The sequence below is a fragment of the Mercenaria mercenaria genome, chromosome 1, assembly GCF_021730395.1.
Source record: "Mercenaria mercenaria strain notata chromosome 1, MADL_Memer_1, whole genome shotgun sequence".
Taxonomy (NCBI): Eukaryota; Metazoa; Mollusca; class Bivalvia; order Venerida; family Veneridae; genus Mercenaria; species Mercenaria mercenaria.
In genome coordinates this window covers 52,013,643-52,040,912 of record NC_069361.1, presented here as the reverse complement: position 1 = coordinate 52,040,912, position 27,270 = coordinate 52,013,643, and the positions used below count along the sequence as shown (strand labels likewise).

General features: G+C 33.3%; 1 protein-coding gene and 1 long non-coding RNA gene across 2 annotated transcripts; both read left to right on the top strand.

Annotated features, from left to right (window-relative positions):
- The first annotated feature begins 14 nt into the window (after nucleotides 1-14).
- LOC123545587 (uncharacterized) lies at nucleotides 15-25,586 on the top strand. The gene is made up of 4 exons (XM_053547559.1): nucleotides 15-155; nucleotides 19,613-19,760; nucleotides 23,163-23,322; nucleotides 24,634-25,586. The coding sequence occupies exons 1-4, from the start codon at nucleotides 107-109 to the stop codon at nucleotides 24,790-24,792; spliced, it is 516 nt and encodes a 171-aa protein (XP_053403534.1). The 5' UTR covers nucleotides 15-106; the 3' UTR covers nucleotides 24,793-25,586.
- Nucleotides 3,774-5,909, top strand: LOC123539627 (uncharacterized). The gene is made up of 4 exons (XR_008371598.1): nucleotides 3,774-3,896; nucleotides 4,450-4,530; nucleotides 4,735-4,817; nucleotides 5,844-5,909. It is a non-coding gene; the product is annotated as an uncharacterized LOC123539627 (long non-coding RNA).
- Nucleotides 25,587-27,270: the final 1,684 nt, after the last annotated feature.

Genomic DNA, 27,270 nt, shown 5'->3' with positions numbered 1-27,270 from the left:
ATTTAACTTGGAACGGACAAATGCGATAACACAAAATAACTTTTAGCAAGTATCAATGATAAGACTTCATTTTATGTTATAGTCTAAACGTGTAGTGTACATAAAAATGGCTTACAAACTTTTGTTTGGAGTTCTTACGATCTTGTGTTTCACAGGTATTTATCATGTTTATATTTAATTAAAGTGTACACATAATTGGACAGGCAAATTGACTGTTTAAATCATTGCCAAATAAAAAAAAATCATCTTGTAAAAAGACATATTAAGTAAGTATTAAGTTAAACTCTCCTCGTAGCGGGCATCTTAAATAATGTAGTTAATTTAAAAAATAGATTTAAAATATTGTTTTGAAAAGAAAGATTTTATTCCTTGCAGAAGCCAAGACACGGTTAGGAAGTATCATATAAAATCGTCAACGATATATCGTCTACGGCTCTATAGCTATAGATATTTATGTGTATGTTTAACAATTTAAAAAAATGAGTTCGAGGCTTTATTTCAAATGAAAACAAGAAAATTTGATATAACTAAAATGCACTCGTAACACTGTGTTTACTGTATACTGCTGTAGTTTGATTTTACTAGTCTAAGAGAAAAAGTTTCAGGTTGAGATAGTAGTATCGCGACCTCCTATATTAACACGAGATACAAGCTAGCCCATATCTCATGATACATGCATGAATAGGTGTCTAACCATACTAACATTAGTGTATCTCTAAGTAAACAATGAAAGATGTAGTAAAACGTGGTAAACGTTGATAGACTGATAAAACTTTTTATCTAAGATAAATAGAGAATATTATATGAGTGTCAAGCACACTGAACTAAAATTTTATCACAAGGTTGAAGAAAATATTAAAACGCGAGGTTCTGCTGGGTACAAATGTTATATTCTTATTGTCACTTAAAAGTTTTTCTTGTATCTTTTTTGTTGGATTTCACGTCGCATCGAGACATGATAGATCATATGGCGACTTTCCAGCTTTTAATGGTGGAGGAAGACGCCAGGTGCCCTTCCGTGCAGTATTTCATCACGAGCGGTTTTTACTTATAACAGATCAAGCCAATTCGATAAACGTCTCCCATATATAAAACAGCGCCAACGTCAAAGCTTTTTTACACTAGGTATTCTATGCTTACTTGTAAAAATAAAACAAACAAAAAAAATAAAAAAACACGAAAATTATAGGTGAGATATTTCCCTATCTCAGTCACAGTGCCAAACTTCTTTTTCCTCAGAACAAAAATTATCTCCCCTGGAAAAAATCCATAATTATTTCCCTTTGTTGCCGTTTGAAATACTGATGACCGCATGGCTATCCTAAAATTTAAAGTATCCGATCCGCAAACACGTAAAATTTAGATGCCAGGTGGCCCCATGTGTGTTTTATTAGTATCATTTGAAAAAGCCATGTCTGCTGACCAAGAATTAGCAAATAAAATGAGGATATATAATATGCACGAAACACTACAGCAATGTTTTGACTGCTTAATGATAAGTATTACACTGTGATTATTATAATTATTATACCAGATTTGTACAGCGCCCTTTTCATGATAAACACGTACAAAGGCGCTTTACAGCACTGCAGCCACACAGAGCGCGAACTCATCCTCTACTAGTACAGACACAGAGCGATCTGACCAGAGGGACAGAGTGATAAAGCCCCCGGAACAGACAGAGAGAATTTTTCAGATACAGACGTGTCCGGCTAACGTAGCCTAGTTTTTTTCGAATAAACAGTCTTGTTCTTTAACGTGCCCGGTGTATAGCACCGAAACACGCGAAGCCGTCTTTCCTAGGAAGAACCAGTACAGGCCTCTAGTTAGGTGGGAGACACTCAAGAGCATCTTAGAAATTTCCAGTGCCTGGACTGGAATACGAACCCCGGACCTCTGGATTGACAGTCAAGCGTGTTACCACTAGACCACCGGACCACCTCAGTTAATATAATTATTATAACTGGATTTCTGTTGAAGTATCATCGAAAACTATAAAGTAAAAAGTTAAAGTAAAATTTCTGTAAAATATTTCTGTAATGTAATTTATATGTTCCTTTTCAGTAGACTATACACTTTCAAATGATACCAAAATCATATGAGCTTACCAGCTATCAATATGTTTTATAGCAATGTAATATATAACTTGATTATTTGTGGATCGGCTAGTATTACCTTAAAGCCACAGGTATTCAAATTATATTGTGTGTATGCAACCCATGGGTAACAGTTAACGACCACGCGCCACATTTTACCACGCAAAACCACAGGTATTTTATATAGAATTATATATACATTACATACCTCTTCTTTTGTTAGACAGATGTATATATTTTTCTGAAAGACCTGTTTGAACAAAAGAATTCTCGTGCAAAGTTCTAGCTGTTCTGACCCAGACCTGGGCACGTGAAAAGTGAAAAAATGATGAAAAAGCATCTATTTAAGGTACATTCTATAGCCAAAATATTGACATTTTAGTGCTTTTCTTTACTACCATTTTGCGAGGTTTTACTGAAGAATAACACAATTTGATGAATGAAATGCCTTTTGAAATTGATTAAGCTCTCTTTTGAAGTATATATCTTGAACAATAAATGCCAACTTTTACCTGAAAATCCAGACAGAAGACAGAAAAAGTATTTTTTAGGAGGTCATGTTTTTTCAAAATCGACAGCTACTACACGCAAGCAGTATTCTGTTTAAAATTGTGACCAAAACCTACCTAAATGAAAGATCTACTTCCTGCGAGCAATCATTTTTTAAATAAATTTGATGAAAAGGCCTGTTAGAGCCGATCATTTCAGATAATTTTTAGTTTCTCTTTTTTTCATACACACATCATCATTTCACTATTGATTTGAAATAAACATGTGTATTTATGATAAAAATCCATAATATCGTTACAAGGGCAATACACATAAATGTCAGATGTGTCAATTTTATTTTTAGAAACGGTTGCGGTCACAAAGTAATTGACAGAATAAAATGTAAATTTCAGCATATTTTTTCACACAAAAATGTGTTTGTGCGTAGAAATGTGATCAGGCTGAGCACATGGCCTTATGGATTACATAATTTTCGGCGCTTAACGTAAAAACAGTTTAAGGACATGATTCACAAACATTCAATTTATGCTTAAATGTACATGCGATACATTATGCATATGAATATAGTTCACGATAGTATCGCATATGGAAGTAACTGGAATAAATTTGGACTATTTCCTTCGGGTGTTTACATGACTGTGCTGTCAAAAGGCCTCCCATGTGTTTACATATTTTGACAGGTCGAGTTGCTCTTGCAGGAACGACGATAAGGTAAGTTTACAAATTAATTAATTTGCAACGAGTACAAAACAAGGTTGATAATCAGTCGTCTGTATTTCAAGACCTGGAAACGATTTTCCCAGTCATTTAAATGGGTGGAGAACATAGCATACCGGTATCATATGGGTATATATATATTTGCATGCAGCCTACTGTCACCAGTTTAGATAAATCATTAGATGCAGAATTAACGCATTGGCCCATTGTTTTAGCTATACTCGTAGATAGTAAATCGATCAGAATGGGTCATTGTCATAGCACATGAAATGTTTATGCACTTGTTGCATTCAAATTGACATAATTTGAAACTTAGTATTTAAAGTTAGTAAGAAGATGGCCAGAAACCCTTTGCATAAATTAATACGTGTATGATTGGACGTGAGGCTGAATCATACGGTTAGCTATGACGTTAAAACCGTGAATTTCATTCGTCTTGTGTTTGTTTCAGATGAATACCTGCACCATGGAAATAGTATAGATCTTATTTTTTAAACTGTCGTGGAACCTGTGTTCAGCTCACACATTTCCTATTCAACAGGAATGTATGATGGACACCAACAGTACAGAAAGGTGAATGTCAATTTTCTATATACAGTAGAGTCTACAATATTCTTGTATGAAAAAGAAACGATGTCTGTAAGTAAGCAAACGAAAGGATACCTCTGCCAAGCTGAAAAGGTCAAGGTTCTGAATGAAGCATGGTCATGACTTAAATATTAACAAATTGATACAAGTTGACTGACAATTACATAGATTACACCAGATTAATAAGTAGAATAATAATTATTTTTCATGACATGCATGCATGAATTTTTCAACTACATCAACTGTGCTGTAGGTCTAATTAAAGAAGTGAAGCTAGATCTACATGAGTAGTTTCAAAATACATGAATTCACACTTGTCAAGATTCCATGTAATGTTAATTTCTGATAATTATTTTTCGTATGGCATGTATAAATTGTACAACTACATTAAAATTTGTACATCAACTGTGATGTATGCCTAATTAAAGAAGTGAAGCTACACCATTAGTTTCAAAATACATAAATTCACACTTGTCAAGATTCCATATAATATTAATTTCCTTATACTCATAGTTTTGTTATACTGTACTTATTTCAGATGAAGATGTAAATTGATCCAAGTAAACAATGGGAAAATATATGCTATAATTACCAAGAAGAAGACTGCATTTTTATACAGGTAGGTGCGAGTGTTTTGAAAATAAATGTGACATTTACTAAAGCATTTATTAAACTAACTATAATAATTGATTTTAGATTTATGTATTTCTCAAAATTGTTTTTATATAAAGTGTCAGCAATTGAATTTTAAAGAGAAAGCACATTTAATTGTGAAAGTAAAATTTATGTATATATAAATGTGCATTTTGGTCTTTTATTGCAGTTGAAGTATGATATGGTGAATAAATACCCTCAATGCAGCCTTGTGGAGCTTTTGCTAGACCATGAACAGTAGACATAAAAAAGGTACAGGATAGTTGCTGCTTTTATTAAATTCTTTCATGTATATACTAATTATCAGTTCATTTGAAACATGGTACACAACATCAGCATGAAGTGGACAGGGCTATCAAATTTGATTATTTGTTCCTTCAGTTAATATGCCATTTGTTTATTTTTAAATTATTATATCACAGCTACCTTGATACCTTGTGTATTAAAGCTCCTTCTGCAAATTCAGTCAGATTCAAATAGATCATGGTATACTTCATGGCCAGGCAGCAGACATACACATACTATAGTGAACTTTACATCTGGTGACCCATTTCTAAACTTATGGCCCTTTTTGGACTTTGAATTAAATACATACTACAGTATATACTCAGCTCCTCCCCCACTTTTCCAATACCCTTGTAACTTGTTATACATATTTACCATAAATGTCAGGGCCTTTATCTATTTCAGGGATGTTATGCCCCCCCCCCCCCCCCCCCTCCCTTAAAATATAACATTTATTTTTGTATTTAATGTACTCCTCTCCTCCTACAGTTTTCATACTGTGTCACAATGTAAATGTAAGTTGAAATGAAATTATCAACATGAAGTAGGCATGCACATATTGCCAGACTTCAATTTCAGGTTACTTTCTCTTGAATTATGTCCTTTACTTTAAAATATCACAAATACACTTGTACATTGTGTAGGCCTACTCATAGTTTCAAACAATTCAAAAGAAATAGTTATATTATCAGCTTGAAGTGATCATGTGCATAGTGTTAGTTGAAAATGAACGCGTATGAAGACATAATTATAGACAAATATATATCAATAAAATTCATAGGTTTTAGTCTTCATTACTTGTACAGGGTACTGTTTTACCACTTCTTAATAAAGTCATGACATTTTCTTAATAATATCTGTCAGACTTATATTGTTATAATTCTAAGAGATAACATTTTAGATTTTGTATTCTAAAATTTATAGTTGTTATGAACAAATGAAACATGTAGGATTTATACTAAGTGTAAAAATAACTTTTTTTTTTCATTTCAGATGCTCATCTAAAGGACCACAAGTGTTTGAAGCATTGGTCAACAACAAAAAAGCAACTGAACTATTCAGTCTTAGGAATTTTGCCAGAATAGAGCACAATTTTGTGCTCTCTGCTATCTCCTAAGTACTGTTATATTCTCAGCATGAATTAGCCATAACTAATTGCTGACCACTGCTGGTGAAAGATAATACTACTTGATAAACTGCTCCAGATGTTTTATGCTGGTGCATGTGAGATTTCATTGTAGTATGTAGAAAATTTAGTCTTCAGTGAAATAATCAGTCACAATTAATTTTTTAAGCATGTATATTTATTCAGAGAAACTTCAGAATTTTTTTTTTCAATAAAACACAGAATCAAATTTACACAGGTTAAATTTCAATTGCAGAGTCTCTGATCACTGGTTTTGTTATAAACTATATTTATCAGTATTTAATGTAACAAATGCTTAAACGACCCAAAACATCTATTCTCTAAGAGATGTTTTCAGTTACAGTCAAAATTGAAATTGAATTTAAGACAGTACATGTATACTTGTGATACTGTAAAAAGAGAAATGGGTGAAAATAATAACAGGATCTTCACAGAATAAAAAGTGTTGTTACAAACTGACAAATTAAAGATTAACAAAAGCATTACGAAACGATTACTAATCTGACTGTTTTGAGTAAGTGAATTTTATTAAACAAATTTCTAAAACATAAATTTATATATCTTATCTACTGTTTTAGATTAAGGGCATATTAGAATCGAAACAATCTATTGCAAAAGAGTAATTTAACACTATTTATACATTTGGGCGGTAATACGTAGAGAACTTTAGAAACTTTAAGTCCGTCTTTGAGACTGAAAATTATGTAAAACAGCGTCTACCATTCCATTATCGTAGAGCAATGGCTTTATTTAGGTGTGGTGTAGCACCAATTCGACTAGAAACTGGGAGGTATGAAAACATACCTATACAAAAAAGAACCTGTTTTAACTGTACTGATCTTGTTGAAGATGAAAAACATGTCTTTTTACACTGTCCACTCTACATGCAATCTAGGGAAGAGTTGTATACATCTATCAGAACTATTGTTAGTAATTTTGAAAATTTATCTGATGACGAGAAATTAAATACTTTATTTGCAAACCATTGTATTGCTAAGTTTACAGCCAAAGCCTGCTTTAACATTTTAAAACATGGAAGAAGTTTAGTCTACTGTAGATAATATGTATATTTTATAGTAGGACTATCATATTTTATATGTACATGGTAGTAAAAGGATGTTGTGAATTTGACATCTTATATCAAATTTGATTTGACAGGATGAATTTCTTTTAAATCATTTTAGAAGTACTATTTTAGTTGTTTTAGCTTGTCCGATCACAGGAGGAAATAAATGAAATCTACAAGAGGCGGTTGACCTTTGTCTTATAAAAGCAAAGCCAAGGTAACGCCTCTCGGATCTCGGTTTATAATTACCTCTTTCCAGTTGTCAAGAAATAGATCGGTTCACAACATCTTTTTTATTGTATTTTATTTTTAGCTCGACTAGTCGAAGAATATGGGAGCTATCCTACTCGCCCCGGTGTCGGCGTTAGTATGAGCGTCACACAAAGGTTAAAGTTTGCGAACCACCCCAAATATTTTCAAAGTTCATTGAGATATTGCTTTCATATTTTGCATACTTGTTTACCCCATTCTGTAAACAGGAGCAGACAACTCTATCAAGCATTTTGACTGAATTATGACCCCTAGGCCTTTTCAACTTAGAATATGCTTATTGTAATGTTTATGTTTGCGTACCACCCCAAATATTTTCAAAGTCCTTTGAGATATTGCTTTCATATTTTGTGTACTTGTTTACCATCATGACCCCAGTCTGTAAATAGGAGCAGACAACTCTATCAAGCATTTTGACTGAATTATGACCCCTTTTCGACTTAGAATATGCTTATTGGAATGTTAAAGTTTGCGTACCACCCCAAATATTTTCCAAGTCCATTGGGATATTGCTTTCATATTTTGCATAGTTGTTTACAATCATGACCTCAGTCTGTAAACAGGAGCAGACAACTCTATCAAGCATTTTGACGGAATTATGGCCCCTTTTCGTCTTAGAATATGTTTATTGGATTGTTAAAAGTTTACTAATAGCTTATATTGTACTACCAAGCACTGAGAATAGTCGAGCGTGCTGTCAACTGACAGCTGTTGTTTTTAAAAATGTTTTAGAAATAAAATGACATGTATAGTATAAATAACAGAAATATTAATTAAAGTAAGCTATGCTTACCCGTCTCTTGTAGTTCTGTTAAGAATGGCATATGTATTTTAATAAGATTTTATTATGTTTTATTGTGACATACATACGATAAGACGTAAATAAACTATTGAATTGAATTGAATTGAATACGTATACGTCGTACAGCTCTCGTGAAGTAATTACACCCGACGCATAACCGCCCATCATGCATAGATAGTGTTATAACACTCTTTTGCTGTTAATTATTTCTTAAATAATATCAGAGAGAATACGTCACATTATCTTGAATGTTCGACTTATCATCTTGAGAGATCGACTTATCATCCAAACAATAGATGTAATATCTCAGTTTTAACTTTGACTTATAATCCAAGAGTACCGCATATTGCTTAAGCACTCACTAAAAATATTGCATGCTTGAAATGATTCTTAAAAAAGTTCGAAATTGCAACTTGAACATTAGAAGTCAAGAGCTCGATTTGCCATTTGCTTGATATAACGATTCAATACATTTCTGCCGCACTGGAGGTGATAGGCCGAGCCGGAAACTAACTGTACTGGTTTCATAATTAAGGAATTCCCCACACCGTAGATATTCTACATCTTTTATTCTTACATTTTTCAACTGTATCTCGAATGTAATTATTTAATCATAAAAATAAGTGTGTGACTGAATGACATACTGTTAAAGGCACTGGTCTCCAGATTTGGCTAAAAATAATCTTTCTTTCAAATTGATCATCATGATGTTTGGTCATACCTTGAACATTAGAATATGAAATTTATTTTCTAAAATATTTGAAAAATTCAAAATCAAGAAAAAAAGATGACCGTGGACTGCTGCGACAATAAAAACATTTTCCCGTCTTCGTAACCAGTAACGCTATAGCTAAAGTAGTGACTAATGACTGCAAAATATAGATATTTATAATCGAGACAGTTTACCAGGAGTAATAGCGTGACAAACGCTTTTTGATTTTCATCGTAAAAAGTAGTAAAAACAGCAAATTCTCATGTGTTTCCATAACATAAAGTTTGTCAGTAATTAAGTTTTAAAGCCTTCTTCAGAAATGCAGCATTTATTTCAAGATATCTTAAAAATATTTTTTTTTGTCGAACAATCTGGAGGCATGCCGCTTTAAAGTTCTAACATAAAATTTGACACTTGTTGAAATATACCATTGCATATGGTTTGAAGAGAAAGCAATCATGGGGAAAATGAAAATTATGGAATTATTAAAATTTAATGAGATAAACTTGCAGAAACTTATCATCTCTGTATGATGTGGAACATTCTTTCCTCACAAACAACAATGAAAACAGTCCGAGTAAACAAATCAAGTCAAGATATTACATTATACATGTGGAATATGTATTTTGAAAAAAATCCTGGACATGTGATACATGGTTGTCCTTATCTAAGGAGAAAATCTGCAACAGGTCTGTAATTGATATGTGCTATAAATTACTGACCAGTGTAGGGGCCATGACATTATCAATTACATTAATTGCCTGAAAATAGATAGCATGCTGAGAGCAGAGGAACAGAAGATTTTGGATATCTTGGCATAATTCCTAAGACTGTATTTGATGGATAATACAGAATGTACAATCAGATTTCAAGAATCAGAGAAATATAAGTGTCAAGTGTTAGGGAGATAGGAAAATAAGCATCATGCATGAAGAACCTGCCTTAGATTAATTTGCAAAATACATTGAAATCTCACAATTGCTAATGGAAGTTAAGAATGGTGTACTCCTCTGGAAAATATGTGTCTAGACAGTACTGCAACAACATTTTGTTTATTGTACATAAAAATTGTAACATGGTTACATGAATAATACAAAACATGTAATCATATTTCCAGACACAAATTGGGAGAATCAGAGAAGAAATATCAAGAATTAGGGAAAAAGAAATATCTGTCATGCATGAAGAACCGGCTTTATATTAATTTACAAAATGCTTTGAAGCCTCAAAACCGTTAATGACATTATACATATTGAAGATTACAAACGGGCATTTTGATAAATCCTATACTGGCACAATATTTTTTTCAATTCACTGAGCCTAGTTCTACATAAACAATGTAACTTAATAATGTAGTCTTTGAAAAAGTATAAGTCTTTCATACTTGTTTTATAGAAAACGTTTCATGATTTTTCAATGTAAATGTGCTATTGCTTTTTTTTTTTGTGGTGTGGAAAGTGAGATTCAAATAATGTTTTTCGCATTGTCAGTATTTTTTCCATTATTGGGTGGATTTTTAGCTCACCAGAGCACAAATTGCTCAAGGTGAGCTATTGTGACTGGTCATTGTCCGGCGTCCGTCAACATTTGCCTTGTGATCCCTCTACTAGAGGCCACATTTGTAACCCAATGAATGTTAGTCTTGATGATCTCTAGGTCCAATCTTTATGAAACTTGGTCAGAATGTTAGTCTTGGTGATCTTAAGGTCAGTTTCGAAACTGGGTATTGTGGGGTCAAAAACTAGGTCAGTAGGTCAGATCAAAGGGAAAGCTTGTGAACACTCTAGAGACCACATTTTTGACCCAATTTTTATGAAACTTAGTCAGCATGTTAGTCTTGATGATCTCTAGGTCAAATGTGAAACTGGGTTATGTGGAGTCAAAACCTAAGTGAGTAGGTCAGATCAAAGAAAAAGCTTGTGTACAATCAAGAGACCACATTTTTGACCCAATCTTTATGAAACTTGGTTGGAATGTTAATCTTGATGATCTATAAGACAAGTGTGAAACTGGGTCATGTTAGATAAAAAACTAGGTCACCTGGTCAAATCAAAGGAAAAGCTTGTGAACAATCTAGAGGCCACAGTTGTGTCCAAATATTTATGAAACTTAGTCAAAAAGTTTGGCTCGATGATTTCTAGGCTAAGTTCGAATCTGGGTCATGTGTGGTCAAAAACTAGGTCACCCGGTCAAATCAAGGGAAAAGCTTGTGAACACTCTAGAGGCGACAGTTGTAACCAAATCCTTATGAAATTTAATCAGAATGTTTGTCTTGATGATCTTTAGGTCAAGTTCATCTCTTGGTCATGTGGGGTCAAAAACTAGGTCAGTTGGCTCTGGTGAGCAATATATAGGGCCATCATGGCCCTCTTGTCAAATTACTTGGCAGGGTTATTAAATGTTATATTTCGATGTGACACATGCTAGATTAAAATGATAGTCAAGGTCACAATTAAGTAGTCAATAACTAAACTTTTTCTGTCTGTAACTTTTTTGCTGACCTGAGCACAAAGTGCTCAAAGGTGAGCTTTTGTGATCCCCCTGTGTCCGTCGTCCGTCCGTCGTCAACAATTTGACTGTTACCACTCTCGAGGTCACAATTTTGGCCCAATCTTAATGAAACGAATTTGATATTTGGTCATCTGGGGTCAAAAACTAGGTCACCAGGTCAAATCAAAGGAAAAGCTTGTTAGCAATCTAGAGGCCACATTTATGACTATATCTTCATGCAACTTTGTCAGAATGTAAATCTTGATGATCTTTAGGTTAATTATGAATCTGGGTTAGATGAGGTCAAAAACTAGGTCGCCGGGTCAAATCAAAGGAAAAGCTTGTTAATGCTCTAAAGGCCACATTTATGACTTACCTTCATGAAAGTTGGTCAGAATGTTAACCTTGATTATGTTGAAGTCAAGTTTAAATTTAGGTCAAAAGGAGTCAGAAACTAGGTTACCAGGTCAAATCAAGGGTAAGCTTGTTACATTCTAAGAGGCCACATTTACGACTATACCTTGGTCAGAATGTTAACCTTGACGATCTTTAGGCCAAGGTTAAATCTGGGTCAGGTGGGGTCAAAAACTAGGTCACCAGGTCAAATCAAAGGAAAAGCTTGTTAACACTCTGGAAGCCACATCTATGACTGTATCTTCATGAAACTTGGTCAGAATGTTAACCTTGATTATCTTTAGGTCATGTTTAAATTTAGGTCAAGTTGTCATAAACTAGGTCACCAGGTCAAATCAAGGATAAGCTTGTTACACTCTAGAGGCCACATTTATTACTATACCTTAGTCAGACTGTTAACCGTGACGATCTTTAGGTCAATCTGGGCCAGGTGGGGTCAAAAGCAAGGTCACCAGGTCAAATAAAAGGAAAACCTAGTTAACAGTCAAGAAGCCACATTTATGATCAGACTATAATGAAACTTGGTCAGAATGTTAATCTTGATGACCTTTAGGTCAAAGTCAAATCTGGGTCAGGTGGGGTCAAAAACTGGGTCACCAGGTCAAATCAAAGGAAAAGCTTGTTAACACCCTAGAGACCACTGTATCTTCATGAAACTTGGTCAGAATGTTAATCTTGATGAACTTTAGGTCAAGTTTGAATCTGGGTCATGTGGAATGTGACCTACTGACCTACTTTTTTTTAAGATACAGCCTTGAAATTTGGATGACATGTTCAGTTTTGCACACCGATCTTAAAACCGACTTCGGTTACCATGAATGTTACCTACTAACCTACTTTCTTCAGGTTAGTGATACAGGGCCTTCAGGGCCCTCTTGGTATGAATGTGTTGAAGCTCACATAACTTGGGCAAATATTCATCATAACAAGATGACATGTATGTAAAATTCATGACTCAGACTTCTAGCTCTAGGTTAGTGTTATATATAGAAGCTCGTTTTAAACAAGGTTAAAATGAAATCAGCTTACTACGTTATGAAATCTTTTAAAGCATACTTATTCCAAGATATATAATAAACTTTTTTTATGTCTCCGGTGTCAAAGAACTTAACTCATACAGTTGCCATCAAATTCATATAAAATCTGTTTACATCATCAACATGAATGCATCGGGACTTCTATGCCTAATTATTTTTTCTGGAGTTGTTGCCCTTTTGGACCTCGAAATAATTCCATCACATTGTAAACCTAAGTCCTACAGTTTCCATCCAACTGAATTGAAACTTGGTATACATCAACGGCATGAACTGGATATGTACATGTTGTCCTGACTTTTATGATCGATTATTTTGTCTGGAGTTATGGCCCTTCTTTGACGACTAATGACAACTACATTGTAGTTTCCTACATTTCTGTTCATTTCAATTGAAACTTGTTAAGCATCATGGACATTATGTAAACATGTGCATTTGTTTTGTGTTCAGTTGTTTTAGCTGAATAACATTATTGAGCCGTCGGTATATACTACATTATTGAATGAAATATTTTCTATCAACACCATTCTAGTTCCTTTTGCAACCTCCATGAAGGAATATTGTCAAACTGTACAGATAAGGGGAAGTAACACTGTTTTGGAGTTCAGTTCCTTTTGTAGCACAACTTTCTATGCATAATTGTGTATTGATAATATATACTTTTAGTTATGTGGACATGCATGAATTTGTTATGCTGCAAAATAAAAATGTTGTCATAAATTACTTAACTTGTTGTCCCTTTCATTCTTTTTATCATTAATAGCACAGGCATTAACAGAAGATGCTGTGTACTAAAACATTTCGTTTGTGAATATGTTCTACCTAATTATAAAAAAGGTAATCTTGTTTCCAAGACATTGTGTAAAAAGAAATCCTACATCCGAGTGTCTATCATCAGTCTTGTAAAGAAATGCAAGGCCGTCCGCTTAACTCAATAGGGAGAGCTTTGGTCTACGGATCGCGAGGCGTATGTTCTTTGTGACGGTTCGATTAAAGACATTGAGTCTGAAATCATTCGTCCTCCACCTCTGATAATTCATGTGGGGAGGTTGACAGTCACTTGCGGAGAACAGGTTTGTACTGGTACAGAATCAAGGAACACTGGTTAGGTTAACTGCTTGCCGTTACATGACTGAAATACTGAAAACGTCATTAAACTCAAAACAAACAGATCCAAAGTATTACAAGTTCACAACGAGGAACACAGCTAGGCAGTCAGGCAAAATGTGCTTTCAGTTTCAGTTGTCGGTAGTTTGTAAATGTTGCGATTTCGTGGCTTCTCGGCAGTACTTGTTTATGTAGAGGAACAGCTAAACAATAATTATTAATGATATTGGTTCCCCAAACTTATTCTGTCAGTGATATGTTTTTCAAAAACTTCTGAGATAAACCCGAAGGCCTTAAAAAATCGTCCAAAGGAATGCATATGTTTTAACAGCGGAGTGTCCTATATTCATCAAAGTTGCACCCAGCTATTTTGGCAATAATATTTTCTCAAAATTTAGACCAGAGGCCACCATTACATATCTATTTTCAAACTTTTGCCGGGTGAGAACACCCTGAAACCTACTCCCGATCGGAACTATGCGTCTCGCTGGTTGCACATTCGTTCTAAACTAGAGCCTAACCCCACCAAATAAAGATATTTCTGGATCCGGACCTGCCCTTAGGCATGACTAAGGCCTTTTAGGTCACTGTCTAGTGTCCGAATTGATTCTCCTAACCTCAAGTGTCGGAAACGCTATTTGCAATGTAGAATATATTTCCTGTGAAGAAGCTATCCAACAGACTCCTGGAAATCGTAAGGTGCACTAAACTGTACACAAAATGTTCAGACAGGCACTCCTTCATATAACTCGGACGAGGGATCTAGCAAAGTTTTACAACATTTTAGCTTATCAACGAAGTCAGCGGAGATCATAAAGTCAATATGTTGTCAGGCTTAAGATGCAGGCGTGCTAAAACCCCTAAATGAAGACCTTTATTGACATAATTACTTTTATTTGATATAATAGAGCTCCATCAGGTTTGAATAGTTTAAATGGCTGCGATATGTATTTCTGCGTACAGACTGAAGGTTTAAATGACTTGTCTGGTAGTCGTATTATTCAAAAGACGTAATGGTCTTGAAAGTAAGAAATTTTACAAAGCTTGGAACGATAACGCTTTTATTAAATTAAAAAAAGACCGTTTGAAAAAAGTAAAATAGTTCAATGAAGCAGATGATTTAGATTTGATTTGAGGTTGTAGAATATTTTGACAAAAAAAAAAAAACAAAAAAAAAAACCTGTTAATTATTCTTGAAATATTATTTGACTGTACTATTTGAATAGTGTTATTGGATCTTTCACACTTGTCGAGAATTATTATCCATAAAGAACTATCCCTTAAGGTAAATAACGTGAAGAACTATCCTTTATTATATTTGGCGGGAATCGAACACGATTTCTCCGTGCAATTTTCATATTTATAGCAACTAAAAAGTAGTCCGTCATGTCAACAAAGGACGATGAAAACAATCGTTTGAAGCATTCTAAAGTGTATTTTTAAACGTAAATCGTCAGCCTTTTGAAAACAATTAGGGTAATTTAAAGGGTGGCAGGAACTAGATACATGTCTTGTCTGTCTGTAAATACATTTAAAACGGACTCCGCACGTATTTTGAAGCAGCCCTTGATTTTGAAAAAACATGACCAATTTTGTTATCAAATTCTTTATCGTACGACTTATGAAAGAGTCGTAGTCGTAGTTTGACTATCTGATCGTAAACTTCGTTCCAAGACGAATTCATTGGTATATACTTTTTATAACTTTTGTTCAGTAACAAACCCGCAAATCTAAATTATTTAGACCCACCCTTTTTCCAATAGAATGAACCTTAACGCATAAATATGTTTCAATAACATGTTTTTATGGTGATTGTATTATGACTGATCATGATTACCTAATAAAATAGTCAGTGGTAAAAAATCGGATTTTCAAGAAAAAGTACATGATTTTATTAACATTTCTTCTTACACGTATGCATGATTAAAATAAGAAAAGAAAATATAATTTCCACATAAAGCCGCAAAAATGAGAGGAATAAATATGTATGTGAAATCAAAATAATTAGTGAAAATAAAGAATATCACCGAGGCAGACAAAAAAAGTTTTATAATTCACCATTTTCCAATATATTCCACTCATAACAATATTTTCAGAAAAACTGAATACTAAGCAAGACATATTTTAATCATAAAGGCAAAGGATTGTTGCAGTTTGTACTCTTTATAATTACGAGCATTTCTTATACTGCGCAAGTATTGATCCATACAATTTCTAAATATATATGAATATTTCTATGTTTAAAAAAATCTATTTAAATTTATTGCTTTAAATGTGTGAAGTATCAAGTCAACCATTTATATAGTTTCCTAGTTATACTCAGGACGATCTTTTATACTAAGAGGATACATTATAAAACTTAGAGTCAGGTTCTTCAAAACATCACTTCTTTCAAAGTAGGGAGACCATTTTCGAATCAGTACCGGACAAACTTTCTAAAACCTTCTTGCTCGGACATGTAGACAATTAAGCGCTTTACGAAAATAAAAACGCTGTTCATTCTAACAGACCGTGAACAAACTATTAGCATACATTTTCAGTACCTCATGACATTTGAATAGAGGTTTACAACTTACTTTGACGCGGACTGTGGACAGCGGACTGCGTACTTACAGTAGGGGTTTTCTCAAAGTATTTAAAGATTCGCAGAAAAGAAAACATACTTAGAGTATATATGATTCTTTTACCTATATATGTAGTAACTTTTGCCTTCACTACAAATTAGTGTATTGTGATATAATTATCTGCTATTATGCAATACCTACGTTTGAAAATACCTGGATAGTGAACAGTCTACATTTAAAACACGTAATCGCAATATTCAGATGTCATCTAAATACTCTATCGAATTTTACTTGCGTTAAGCAGGATCTTCAATTATCCGTATGCTTTAAGATTTTGTTTTTATATTTTGAGACATTTCTGGCGTTACTTAACCTCCGCGTGAATCGAACGACATGACAGTCATGTGAAGTTTCGAACCCACTGTACTATAATACCTTACCTTAATATGTTCATGCATTCAAAATATAACTTGAAACATGGATTTGAAGATAACGGCGATTCCTGGTTTTAATATGTGTCCGTCAATACAGTTCCTAGACTAGTTTTTCCTAGCAACAAAATAAGAAAAAATGCGGTACAAAATATTATTGTGAAAACAAAAAATCTTTCTGAATGAAATGAAAGTCCGTTTAATTTTGGTTGCACAGTATTAAATACCGTGTTCTCGTAGACTTCTGTACGAAAAAGGCAATTGTTTTTCATTACTTTTGATAATTGTATCTAATGTTCGATAAAAAAGAAATTTTACTGAAATATCTTGAATGATTTCGTTCAACACTTTGTCTAAATATACAGAAAGTTCTCATACATGTATCTTTCAACCCCGTCGAAACGAGACCCAATCCATTACCATATTTTAGCTAAAACATTCTGACTTAGTTCTGTATCAGCATGTTTGAAAATAAACAAAGGAAATAGCTTCTTCATATTTTCATAATCTGATATCAGAATTGCAGGTTAAAAATTGTTTTAAATTTACTATCTTAAAGTGACTACTCAGTATGGATTATCAGTTTCAACAGGAATTTAATCTTTAAGTACTATTAAAACTGGCTGTCAAAATGTCGATCTAAATCCAAGCGGAGACCGAAAATTGTTTTGTGAACATTAGGCATAGGACGCGTCCAAGGTCAAATTCAGATCATATTCAAAAATGTTTTATGGCCAGTTCATGCATAGAATTGTCAACGAAATTATATTTTTGACACCATTTGAACAATTCTATGTGGTCATTTGATACAACCAGCTTAGTAGTCAATACTAGCCTTTATCATTATTGACAAAACCTTTTTAGTCGAGTACCTATTCGAACACATGCATACATATGGTATGTGTAGATACTCGGCTTTGGGGAACTTGGACAAAGATTTAAACTCATGAAAACTCACAGTATATATTGGTTTAATAATGTACAATGTAGCCATCTTTTATATCCTGATAACGTGACCGGGAAAACTGAATGTATTCAGTACCGTATAAAAATGCATTTGTAGGGTTTAAAATAGTTCAGAATATACATGTATAATATCAAATAAGACATTTTTCACCGCGGTGCATTAAATTGTCACGCATTCAAAATTGTGCGTCGTACAATTATAGCATTTCAGAGATCCGAGTGCAATAATACGAAACTATGTTTCAAAAATCACTATATAGTTACATTCGTTGATACCGAATATTCAACTAACTTGTAATACATATTGTTCTGTTAGGCTGGCGATTATTATTCTGCATAAACCTTTCAGGTAATATTTGATGGGGTAATATACCTTCCTATATAAACTAAAGTACGAGAACAATTATGACGCATTAACTTCTACGAATAAACGATACATTTGTATGTCGGTGATGATAAAGATAAAGGTCTTTACTACAGAGAAAGTCCTCGTACTCGGTCGATATCCTATACATAAACTCTATTTTGACAGGCGTCATTGTTTCATGCTTTTTCAGTGACAATTTAAGGTTAAACGGTGGGACTGGAGCAGGTCTTTAAAGACGCGTCACAAATTAACTGTATTCTTTTGTATTTCCATGATGGTAATTATACATGCTTTGCATGAAGAAATGAGAAATAACAAGTATCTCATTAAAGATTGACAGTAAAATATATAAGGCCAAGATAATGTGTTTTAATGTCTAAATAATTTTAAAAGGTAATGTAATAGTATGTACAGTACTTTATGTATTAAGGGGTGTTCAGACCACATTTTGTTTCTACAGTGTAAGATATTTGTTATTTTATGATTATAAAACTATACTGAAAAGAGGATAACTGAATAAGTTTGCAGATGAAGTTATGAAAACAGGGCCTATTTGTTTTCGTTGGCGTTGACAGTTTTGTCTGTCTCGTTTTCGCGTCAAATTTCGTTATGCTATGCAGCTCCTAGAAGAATATTTCCTACCTAGCTCAAGTAAATCCATGCAAATATTAAATTTTCTGCCTAATTGGTGAGGATATACTAGAAACAAACAAACATCTTCTGTGTAATACCAAACTGATGTTGTGGCTTTAATTCATTCCTACGACGTCAAACATGTGAACAGAAGAGTTTCTACAATATTTAACTTTCGTGAAAGCATTAGTTATAAATAAAAACCTAGTGTAATACTTACAAATTAATTTCTACTTTATTTATATAAGATAAAGCCGTTAAACTTGCCTTGGCTTTCGGGGTATTAGCGAAAGTTATTCATTTTTTGAATATTCAGATAATCAGTATTTTTTTCTCCCAGATTTACATCCTAAGGAAATGCAGACAGAATATATGAAAATGACAAGTTTATTAGAAAATTATTATCAAAAGCTTGCTTATGGCTGACTTACAGAAAAAAATCTTCATATATATATGCGCTACAAAATATTTAGCATATTTAATTTACTAATATAAATGTAGGTTTAAATATTGACATGTCAGTAAAAAGGTCCAATGCACCATATTATGTAGTATCATAAATTCGTACAGGTAAATCTGATACTTTCCTTATAGCTTTTTTTCAGATATTACTATGCTACTAAGTTAAGATCTGTCACTTGTTGATTTGTTAATGTGAAAGAATATTTTGACAATATAAAGTGATTATAAGACTAAAAAGATATAAGTATTATGTTATATTTTACATTTTATGTGTAGTCCACACTGATGTCTTTTCAGAAGCGGTGAATGGGATCAGATGTTCGTATTACGACTCTGAATACACTTACGACTATGAATGGACGTACAGCAAGGTTACGAAGTATAAGTATTGTGACAGCAGCTGTTGCGGTGATATGCAAAACAGAGTTTGTTGTGACATTAACAGGTATTGATGCCAGTAACAATCCTTATCAAAATGACCTTCTGACAGAAAAATATTAAAAGTTGTGGCAGCTACGGCTTAAACGAACTTTCAGATTTAAACCTTTGACGGCCACAAAAATTTGAAACAATACTATTTATATTTCATATACAGTCTAATTTGGTTGAAATAAAAACCAACAACATATTTTTTGTGAGGTATTATTATAGCTGTTTAGTACATGAGTACCAATAAATAGTAACAATCGTGTGCTGAAAATGCTTCTGTTATCGTATTGCCTCATACATTATCACATTATCATAATTGGCGCCGTGGCCATTATCGATAATGGCCCTGACGTTAGCGCGGGAAACTAACGTCCATAAACAGAAATGACGTCATGGTGTTTCATGGAGGTAAATCAGCGAATATTTCAGTTTTAGTTTAATAATAATATCATCTTAAGAGTAACGTCGTGTATTCTTCGTGAAATAACTTATATCTTTAAACTATGCAATAAGCATGAAAATACAACTATACTATTAAGGCATTTGATTTTATACGGTTTATAACCTCTTATACATATAATATAGAAACTGAAAAGCTGAATTATTATACATGTAGAGCCTACATGCTAGTACCTATAAAAATGACACACTAAACATTTCTTTCTAGATTTATAGGTAAACATGTAATAAATAGGTAAATACATGGGAGAGCGTAGCCTTTGAGTGATAAACATGACACACAAAACATTTCTTTCTATATTATAGGTAAACATGTAATAAATAGGTAAATACATGGGAGAGCGTAGCCTTTGAGTGATAATGGCCCTGAAAGAAGATAATAGCCCTCGAGCTATTATCACCTTGCCAGGACCATTATCACTCAAAGGCACCACTCTCCCATTCATTAACCTATACTTAATATTATATATAAATAGAAATAAAACAACGAAACTTTGGTGGGTTAAAGGTTTACACATACATATCAATGAATTGATTGATAAAGGACATCTCGAACTTCCATTTCAGAAAGAAGTAAAATGTTTCGTTGTTGTATACCCTTACACCACCTGAGAAAAATGTCACACAAATAGTTTCCGAAAGTAGCTTAAAATACGCTACGTAATGTATAATTAGAAAACATAATATTTTCCTTTATTTCTGATGCTGTAGACGTATCTTTCTCGTCTAGTGTCCTTAAGAAATTGATTAAAGCTGTTACGCCTAACAGACAGCTATTGATATCTTTCCCGAACTTACACCCGCAGAAATATGCAATATCATATTTCGACAGTAACTACAAAGTAAAAATGAAGACAAAGTCCCTAAATGTTTTCACGTTTCGGTTTTATCACGAGAAAGTTTGGCCGTAATAACCTTATTGTTATGATATGGTTTTCTTGTAATAACACTATTTTCTTTTGAAAACAAGTCTTTAGATATTTAATCGTCAAAAACGAGAAAAGATAACAGTTAAAGATCTCGCAACTAAGTCGTGATAAAAAGTTTTTTTTAACGGTTGAATCTCTTTGACCGTTGTATCGCTGGTCTTGTCTTCCAAGTTCCAAGGATGAGATGCATTTTAAATTGCAGTCACGGCGCACGACGATCATATTTCAACGACGTTATAAACGTCGTGCCTTAATTGCGATGCTTTCATTAAATTTGCATTAATTCATTATGTAAAATTCTTTTACAACTTTTCATGAGCAATACTTAAGTCATTACAAGCTGTTTGGTTAGAATACTAAAATGTATAAACACTTATGCTACGTATCGCAGACAGAGTACTCAACTTGAGTACTTGATCTTTATCTACGGCGTCATTCATCGGCGTTAACGTCCATTTGCAGATTTTCCCTCCATCTTCGCTGTCTTTAAGCAATTCTGGACCATTTGAGAATCGTTTGTACAACTTGAAGATAAAGACACAGATGACTGAGCATTGTTGTGGCGTCTGCTTTGTTTGTTTATGAATTGTAGTTACTGTTCGCTAAAATTGCTCCATAACTAGCAACTGTCTTATTAACTATGCGAGTCGATGACGACATTACATGCATTATACACATTTATACTCACTTAGTTCAAACGTTGTTTTCTTCCGCCTCGAACGTCGGAATGACGCCATACTCCAGGTGCATGTCACCATGACGTGTTGCTGCACTGGCGTATTTTCCGGCAAACAAGTGTTAGTATTAGTGCGAACATTAGCTATCGAATTAAAATCACGACAAATAAATACGCAGTGTGTGAATTTGTATGTGTAGCTATGGTCATTAAAACGTTCAACGCGCTTTGCTTACCAGCAAAAATGTTACAAAAAGTATGACCAAGTTATAGAAAGATTGCGAATTACAACGATGTATTTAATATTGCTTTTTACCCTTTATGCGATATTTGACAGCAAAAGTCTGCGTGATTTTTTAACAGCCCTCTTCAAAGTGAAATGTAAAGAAAACGTTTATGTCTTTTGTAGCAGTTTTGTGTTTATTTTGAAATAAAACATGATTTTGCAATTTTCACGGTATTTTTATTTTTAAAATACATTTTCTTATGATATAGTTATCATAACAATAATATAAAACGGGGTTTTCAAATTCAAAAACTTCATTTTTACCCATAGAGAACCTTAGAACACTGCACATATTTCATTTTGTTCTTTAAGAAGTAAAAATAAAAATACACACACCATATTTAGAATTTTAAACAAAACTTTAAAAGCAAAAATAAATTTTGTTTCTAAATACTAACGGTCTGAGAGAAAAGGGCCATTTCAAGGTGCGATCGTGTCTGTTTAATTGCTTGATTAAACTTGAAATATATATATATATATATATATATATATACATACGTTTCAGCATGTCTTCACCCGGACCCATCATGATAAAACTGAAGACTCTGCACCGACGAAACATAAGAAACTATTGATGTTAATACCATACGTCAAAGTTGAATTTTAACATTGCAATGGTGCTTGAAACTATTCACTACAACAAAACCAGACATATTTAAACGTTTCTGGAAACAGCATTGAGTATCATCAATGTTTAAAAAAGCTTGAAATTGCAATAAATATTTATGTAATTAAATTTTACCTCCCTCCAACCTGCATTAGCGGATTAAAGAGATATAAATCAATGAATTGTCTTTGCCTTGCCTTAAACATCACAATGTCTCAACTTTCCACGAGGACCATGTTTAAGATAGAGAAATTTTCAAATAATCTATTATTCTGTAAATTTTTGTGTGGCATATCGATTTTTTTTCTTTCGTTCATCTAACGGACAAGTTTCTTCTTTTTTCCCTTTACTGAAAATGTAAGACTGTTCAACTCTTTTATCCCTGAAATTTGGGACATGTTTTTTAAAGAACTTTTGAACCCACAGCTGGTAACTTATTATATTTTATTTCTATTTTGCAGTAACGTTGGACTTATTATTGGCATAACTATTGGATCAATTCTTCTAGTCGTTACTGTTGTTACAGTGTTTGTTGTTATTTGTTGTTGTTGTTGTTGTTGTAAGAAGTCTCGTGGACAGCAAGGGCAGGTGTTTCAACCAGCAAGTGTAACAACAACAACAACAGGTAAGAGTATCTTTTATATTCTGGTATACTTTGAACAATAAACAATTCAACGTAATATGTAGCCCGTCCGCTTAGCCCAATAGGGAAATATCCAAGGATCGCGGGTCGTGAGTTCGAACCCCGTACGGGGCGTATGTTCTCCATTATGATGCAACAAGATAAATTGTGTCTGAAGTCATTCTTTCTCCACCCCTGATTCATTGGGGGAAGCTGGCAGTAACCTGCGACTTATTTTGATATAAAATCCAGGACCACTAGTTAAGGTAATTGCCCGGTGTTATATAACAGTAATGATGTTGATAAACGGCGTTAAATCCAAGACAATTAATACTTCATATATAATTCTTCATCTAAATGAATATTACATAAATTCAAATTTTGAAACAAGCGGGTAAATGTGGACTGTAGTGCATTTTATTTGACTTGGCGGGGCGGAGTTAATCTTTGGCTTATGCAAATATTGGAAATCACAAAAAAAACGAGCAAAGTAGGTAGAGCTACAGTGGTTACAATGTAAGGTAGACGGCCAGTGAATAAGAAATCAGGTTGCCGAATATACTACATATCATGCACTATAACGCAGTGAACCGTCGCGAAACCACGTCCCGACAGGTCGATTAAAATGGACTATAAGTTCTTAAGTTTATTTTGTATTCTTTTTGTAATGTTTATTATGGTTTGGTGACGAGTTCAAGTTAAAATACGCTTTTAACCGTAATACTTATATAATAACATTCTTAAAGTAATTATAATTCTTACAAAAAACAGCAAAAGAGTGAAAAATGCAGCCTTTAAGTCATTATTATTATCGTTATTATTATTATGCCGAATTTACATAGCATTCTTTTCATGCACATATACACGTTCAAAAGAGCTTTTAGAATACATTGCAAAAATACAACCTGACAAATTCAACACAAACAAAAAATATATTTTATTTACTTTAACAAAAAAAAAGATATGAATGTAAAACATATAAATAAAACACAACATGACATATACACATATTCAAAAGAAGGAAAACAACACTGTTCTACGCTGTAACATTTAAAGAAAAAAAATGTATTGGTCAGTTTGGGGAAAGGTTGCAACCTCGCCCTACACCCCCCCACCCCCTCCCGAAAATAGGGTTTTAACCGGCTTTTGAAAGCAGCCAGCGTATCAGCCTCCCTTATCTTATCAGGAAGGGAATTTAAAACAACAGAATAAACAGCATAATGAGCCTTTAAAAAGAGCGGCAATCACTATGGCTGAACACGAAATTACAGATCCTGACAAATATTTTGAAAAGTTGATATCATGTTTCAGTTCATGGCATGCAGACAATACCACCGACAAGCTTTGGACAATCTGGATTCATCAATGGTGCATATCCACTGCAAATACAGACAGCAAATATGGCTCCTGGTATAGCGCAGAAATGGCAAGAACCTCCGCCGCAATACACAACCACAAACAATATCTAGATCCGTTGATTCATACGGCGCAACAATAATGTTAATGTTATTTGCTGTATTACCTTCCGTTTTGTGAACTTTAAACTTTGCAGATTGTGCATTGCGCTTAAAAATATGTGTACCAAATGATACCAAACAGGCATAATTGAAATATCTATTTTGTTTTATGAATTATTATGTACTAAAATACTACGGTTGCTCATACTCTGAAAAATACTATAACTACTTTTTCAAGTCTTTCTTCTGTCAAATTATGTTATATATGTACTTGTAATTGTGTGTCAGACATATTAGTAGGTACTTTTGGTAAAAAAAACCAAAGTGATGATATAATTGTATTTTGCATCAAATATAGCAACATTTTTTAATATTGACAAATCTAACTTAATTACATTCACCACTTAGAGTACATAAAGAAAACATTCGACAAAGCTATAATAATTAACTTTAAAATTTAAGAGACAATTCGTTTGTTATTATTCTGTATATAGATAATTTAAAACAAAATTAATGTCTTTATTTGTAGTAAACCTTTTTGGCATATTTATCAAGGTATTTCATTGCATTAAGCTCATTTACTACGAGAACTATTTGACTTTAACAACATTGTACACGAAATAGAAATATTCATGTTGTGGATGTTATTCAACTGGTTTATTATTGTAGCTTGAAATTTTAAAATCTATGTTTTATTCTGCTTTTTTCTCGAAACTCAGAAGTGATAATAAATAGTACATCCTAGAACGGAAGTAATTGTCTTAAAAGACGAAAATGGATATGTGCGATAATATATATTCACCATGCTCAGTGATCTGTTTTCTGTTTTAACAAATGCTAGTTTTGATATCCTGCACAGTATGGATATTTTTGCAACAATTAGATCAATACAGAAAAGTGGTACATGTATTTATAAGTTTTCCCAGTTTCTTCCATTTGCCTTTAAAAAGAAAGGCAGCGATGTTTTTATTAACTTTGACTATTATGATTTCTTTAATGTTTAAAGACAGCCAAAAAGATCAAAATTGGTTTAATAATAAAAAATTGACATTTCAATTTTTGATCAAAATGACAACAATTTTGTTTTCATAGTAACATTTTTAAATGGCGGACTAGAGTGTCTAGGATTTCTTAAATTTCCAATTGCAATACAATTTTAATAGTGATTTTATTCAAAAATGCCTTCAGGGTATGAACGGCTTTCGTATAAAATAAACTTATTGTCAGGTATTCCTGAACTTTAAGATCAAGTTTAAATGATTTTGTTAATCTATGGAACGCTTGCCGTCTTGGCAAGATTCCAGATAAACAATAGGTTAATGATTTAAGTATTAAATACGCGGGTGTTAAGCGATTTGTTTCCTAGTTGTAAGACCAAAGATAGTCCAACGTCCATTTAGTTGAGTGCCTAGATGCCTGATTGGAACATATAATATTATAGCGATATCTACATGATCTATTATTGAAAGCTTTTAAGCCTGTTTTTGTTGTTTAAAACATGGCCAAAACATTCTTAAAGTATTTTCATATAGAACTTAAAGTGACTATTCAAATATCAGTTCTGCCTTAAAATGAAACTCCGGCCAAAGAAGTAAATATTGCCCCAAAGTTGTCACGGTTAACGATCTTGTTTCTCACTGTCATTGTCACCTTTTCATGCGTAGCACAATTGCCTATGCCCATTACGTCCGCATAAGTAGAGCTCAACCTGACCAGTATTAAAAGTGTTTTTTTTTCCAATGTCTAATTGCACCATTTCTTATACAACCCCAGGTATTAAATGCTCTTTGCTTAGTAATTTGTGCAGTGTTGAACAGATGCACCTTGCATTTTCGTTCTTATGAGAAACAATATATCACTCAGGCCTACGACCTTCGTGATATATTCTACGCATAAGAACTTAGAACTCGGGTTATTCTACAATAAACCACGTTTGGGAATTATTATTTCTGAAACAACAACTGAATTGAAAAGCTACATATTAATATCGTATGGTTTCGCTTTCCTCTAGTGATGCACTTTCTTTAAAAAGATGTGCTTTTAAAGTAGATTTAAAATTTGATTTACTTTTTATACCTTTTAGGCTGCTTGGCAGAGCATTACAGTCTGAAATTGCCTGACATAAGAATGTCTTTGACCCAAAGGATGAAAATTTAGGAACTAAGGTACTACAAAATTGTTCTTACTGAATTTTGTCTTGAATTATATTGAATGCATGATTCAGACGGAGTTTCTTCGCTCTATCACATACTTGTAGGTTCAATGTATAAATGTTACAACAAAATATGCACACATAGGTCGATGTCCCAGAAAGGTCGTCAATGAAAAACATTACTTTTTGAGAAAACTGAAAAGAACAATATATTTTCTTTCACAGATTTCTTACCGGTACTAATCTGATTCATATTGTAACCTCACTGAAGCTTTAAAAAACTGAAAGTACTGGTTGTCTTATACTGCTGACAATATTTAAACGAATTCTTTTACGCC

Excerpts from the sequence above, each read along its gene's own strand:
- LOC123545587 (XM_053547559.1), top strand. The coding sequence starts at position 107 with ATGGCTTACAAACTTTTGTTTGGAGTTCTTACGATCTTGTGTTTCACA. Across the intron at positions 19,761-23,162 it reads GTTTGTTGTGACATTAACAG|TAACGTTGGACTTATTATTG; the intron begins GTATTGATGCCA and ends TCTATTTTGCAG. Across the intron at positions 23,323-24,633 it reads CAAGTGTAACAACAACAACA|GTTCATGGCATGCAGACAAT; the intron begins ACAGGTAAGAGT and ends TATCATGTTTCA.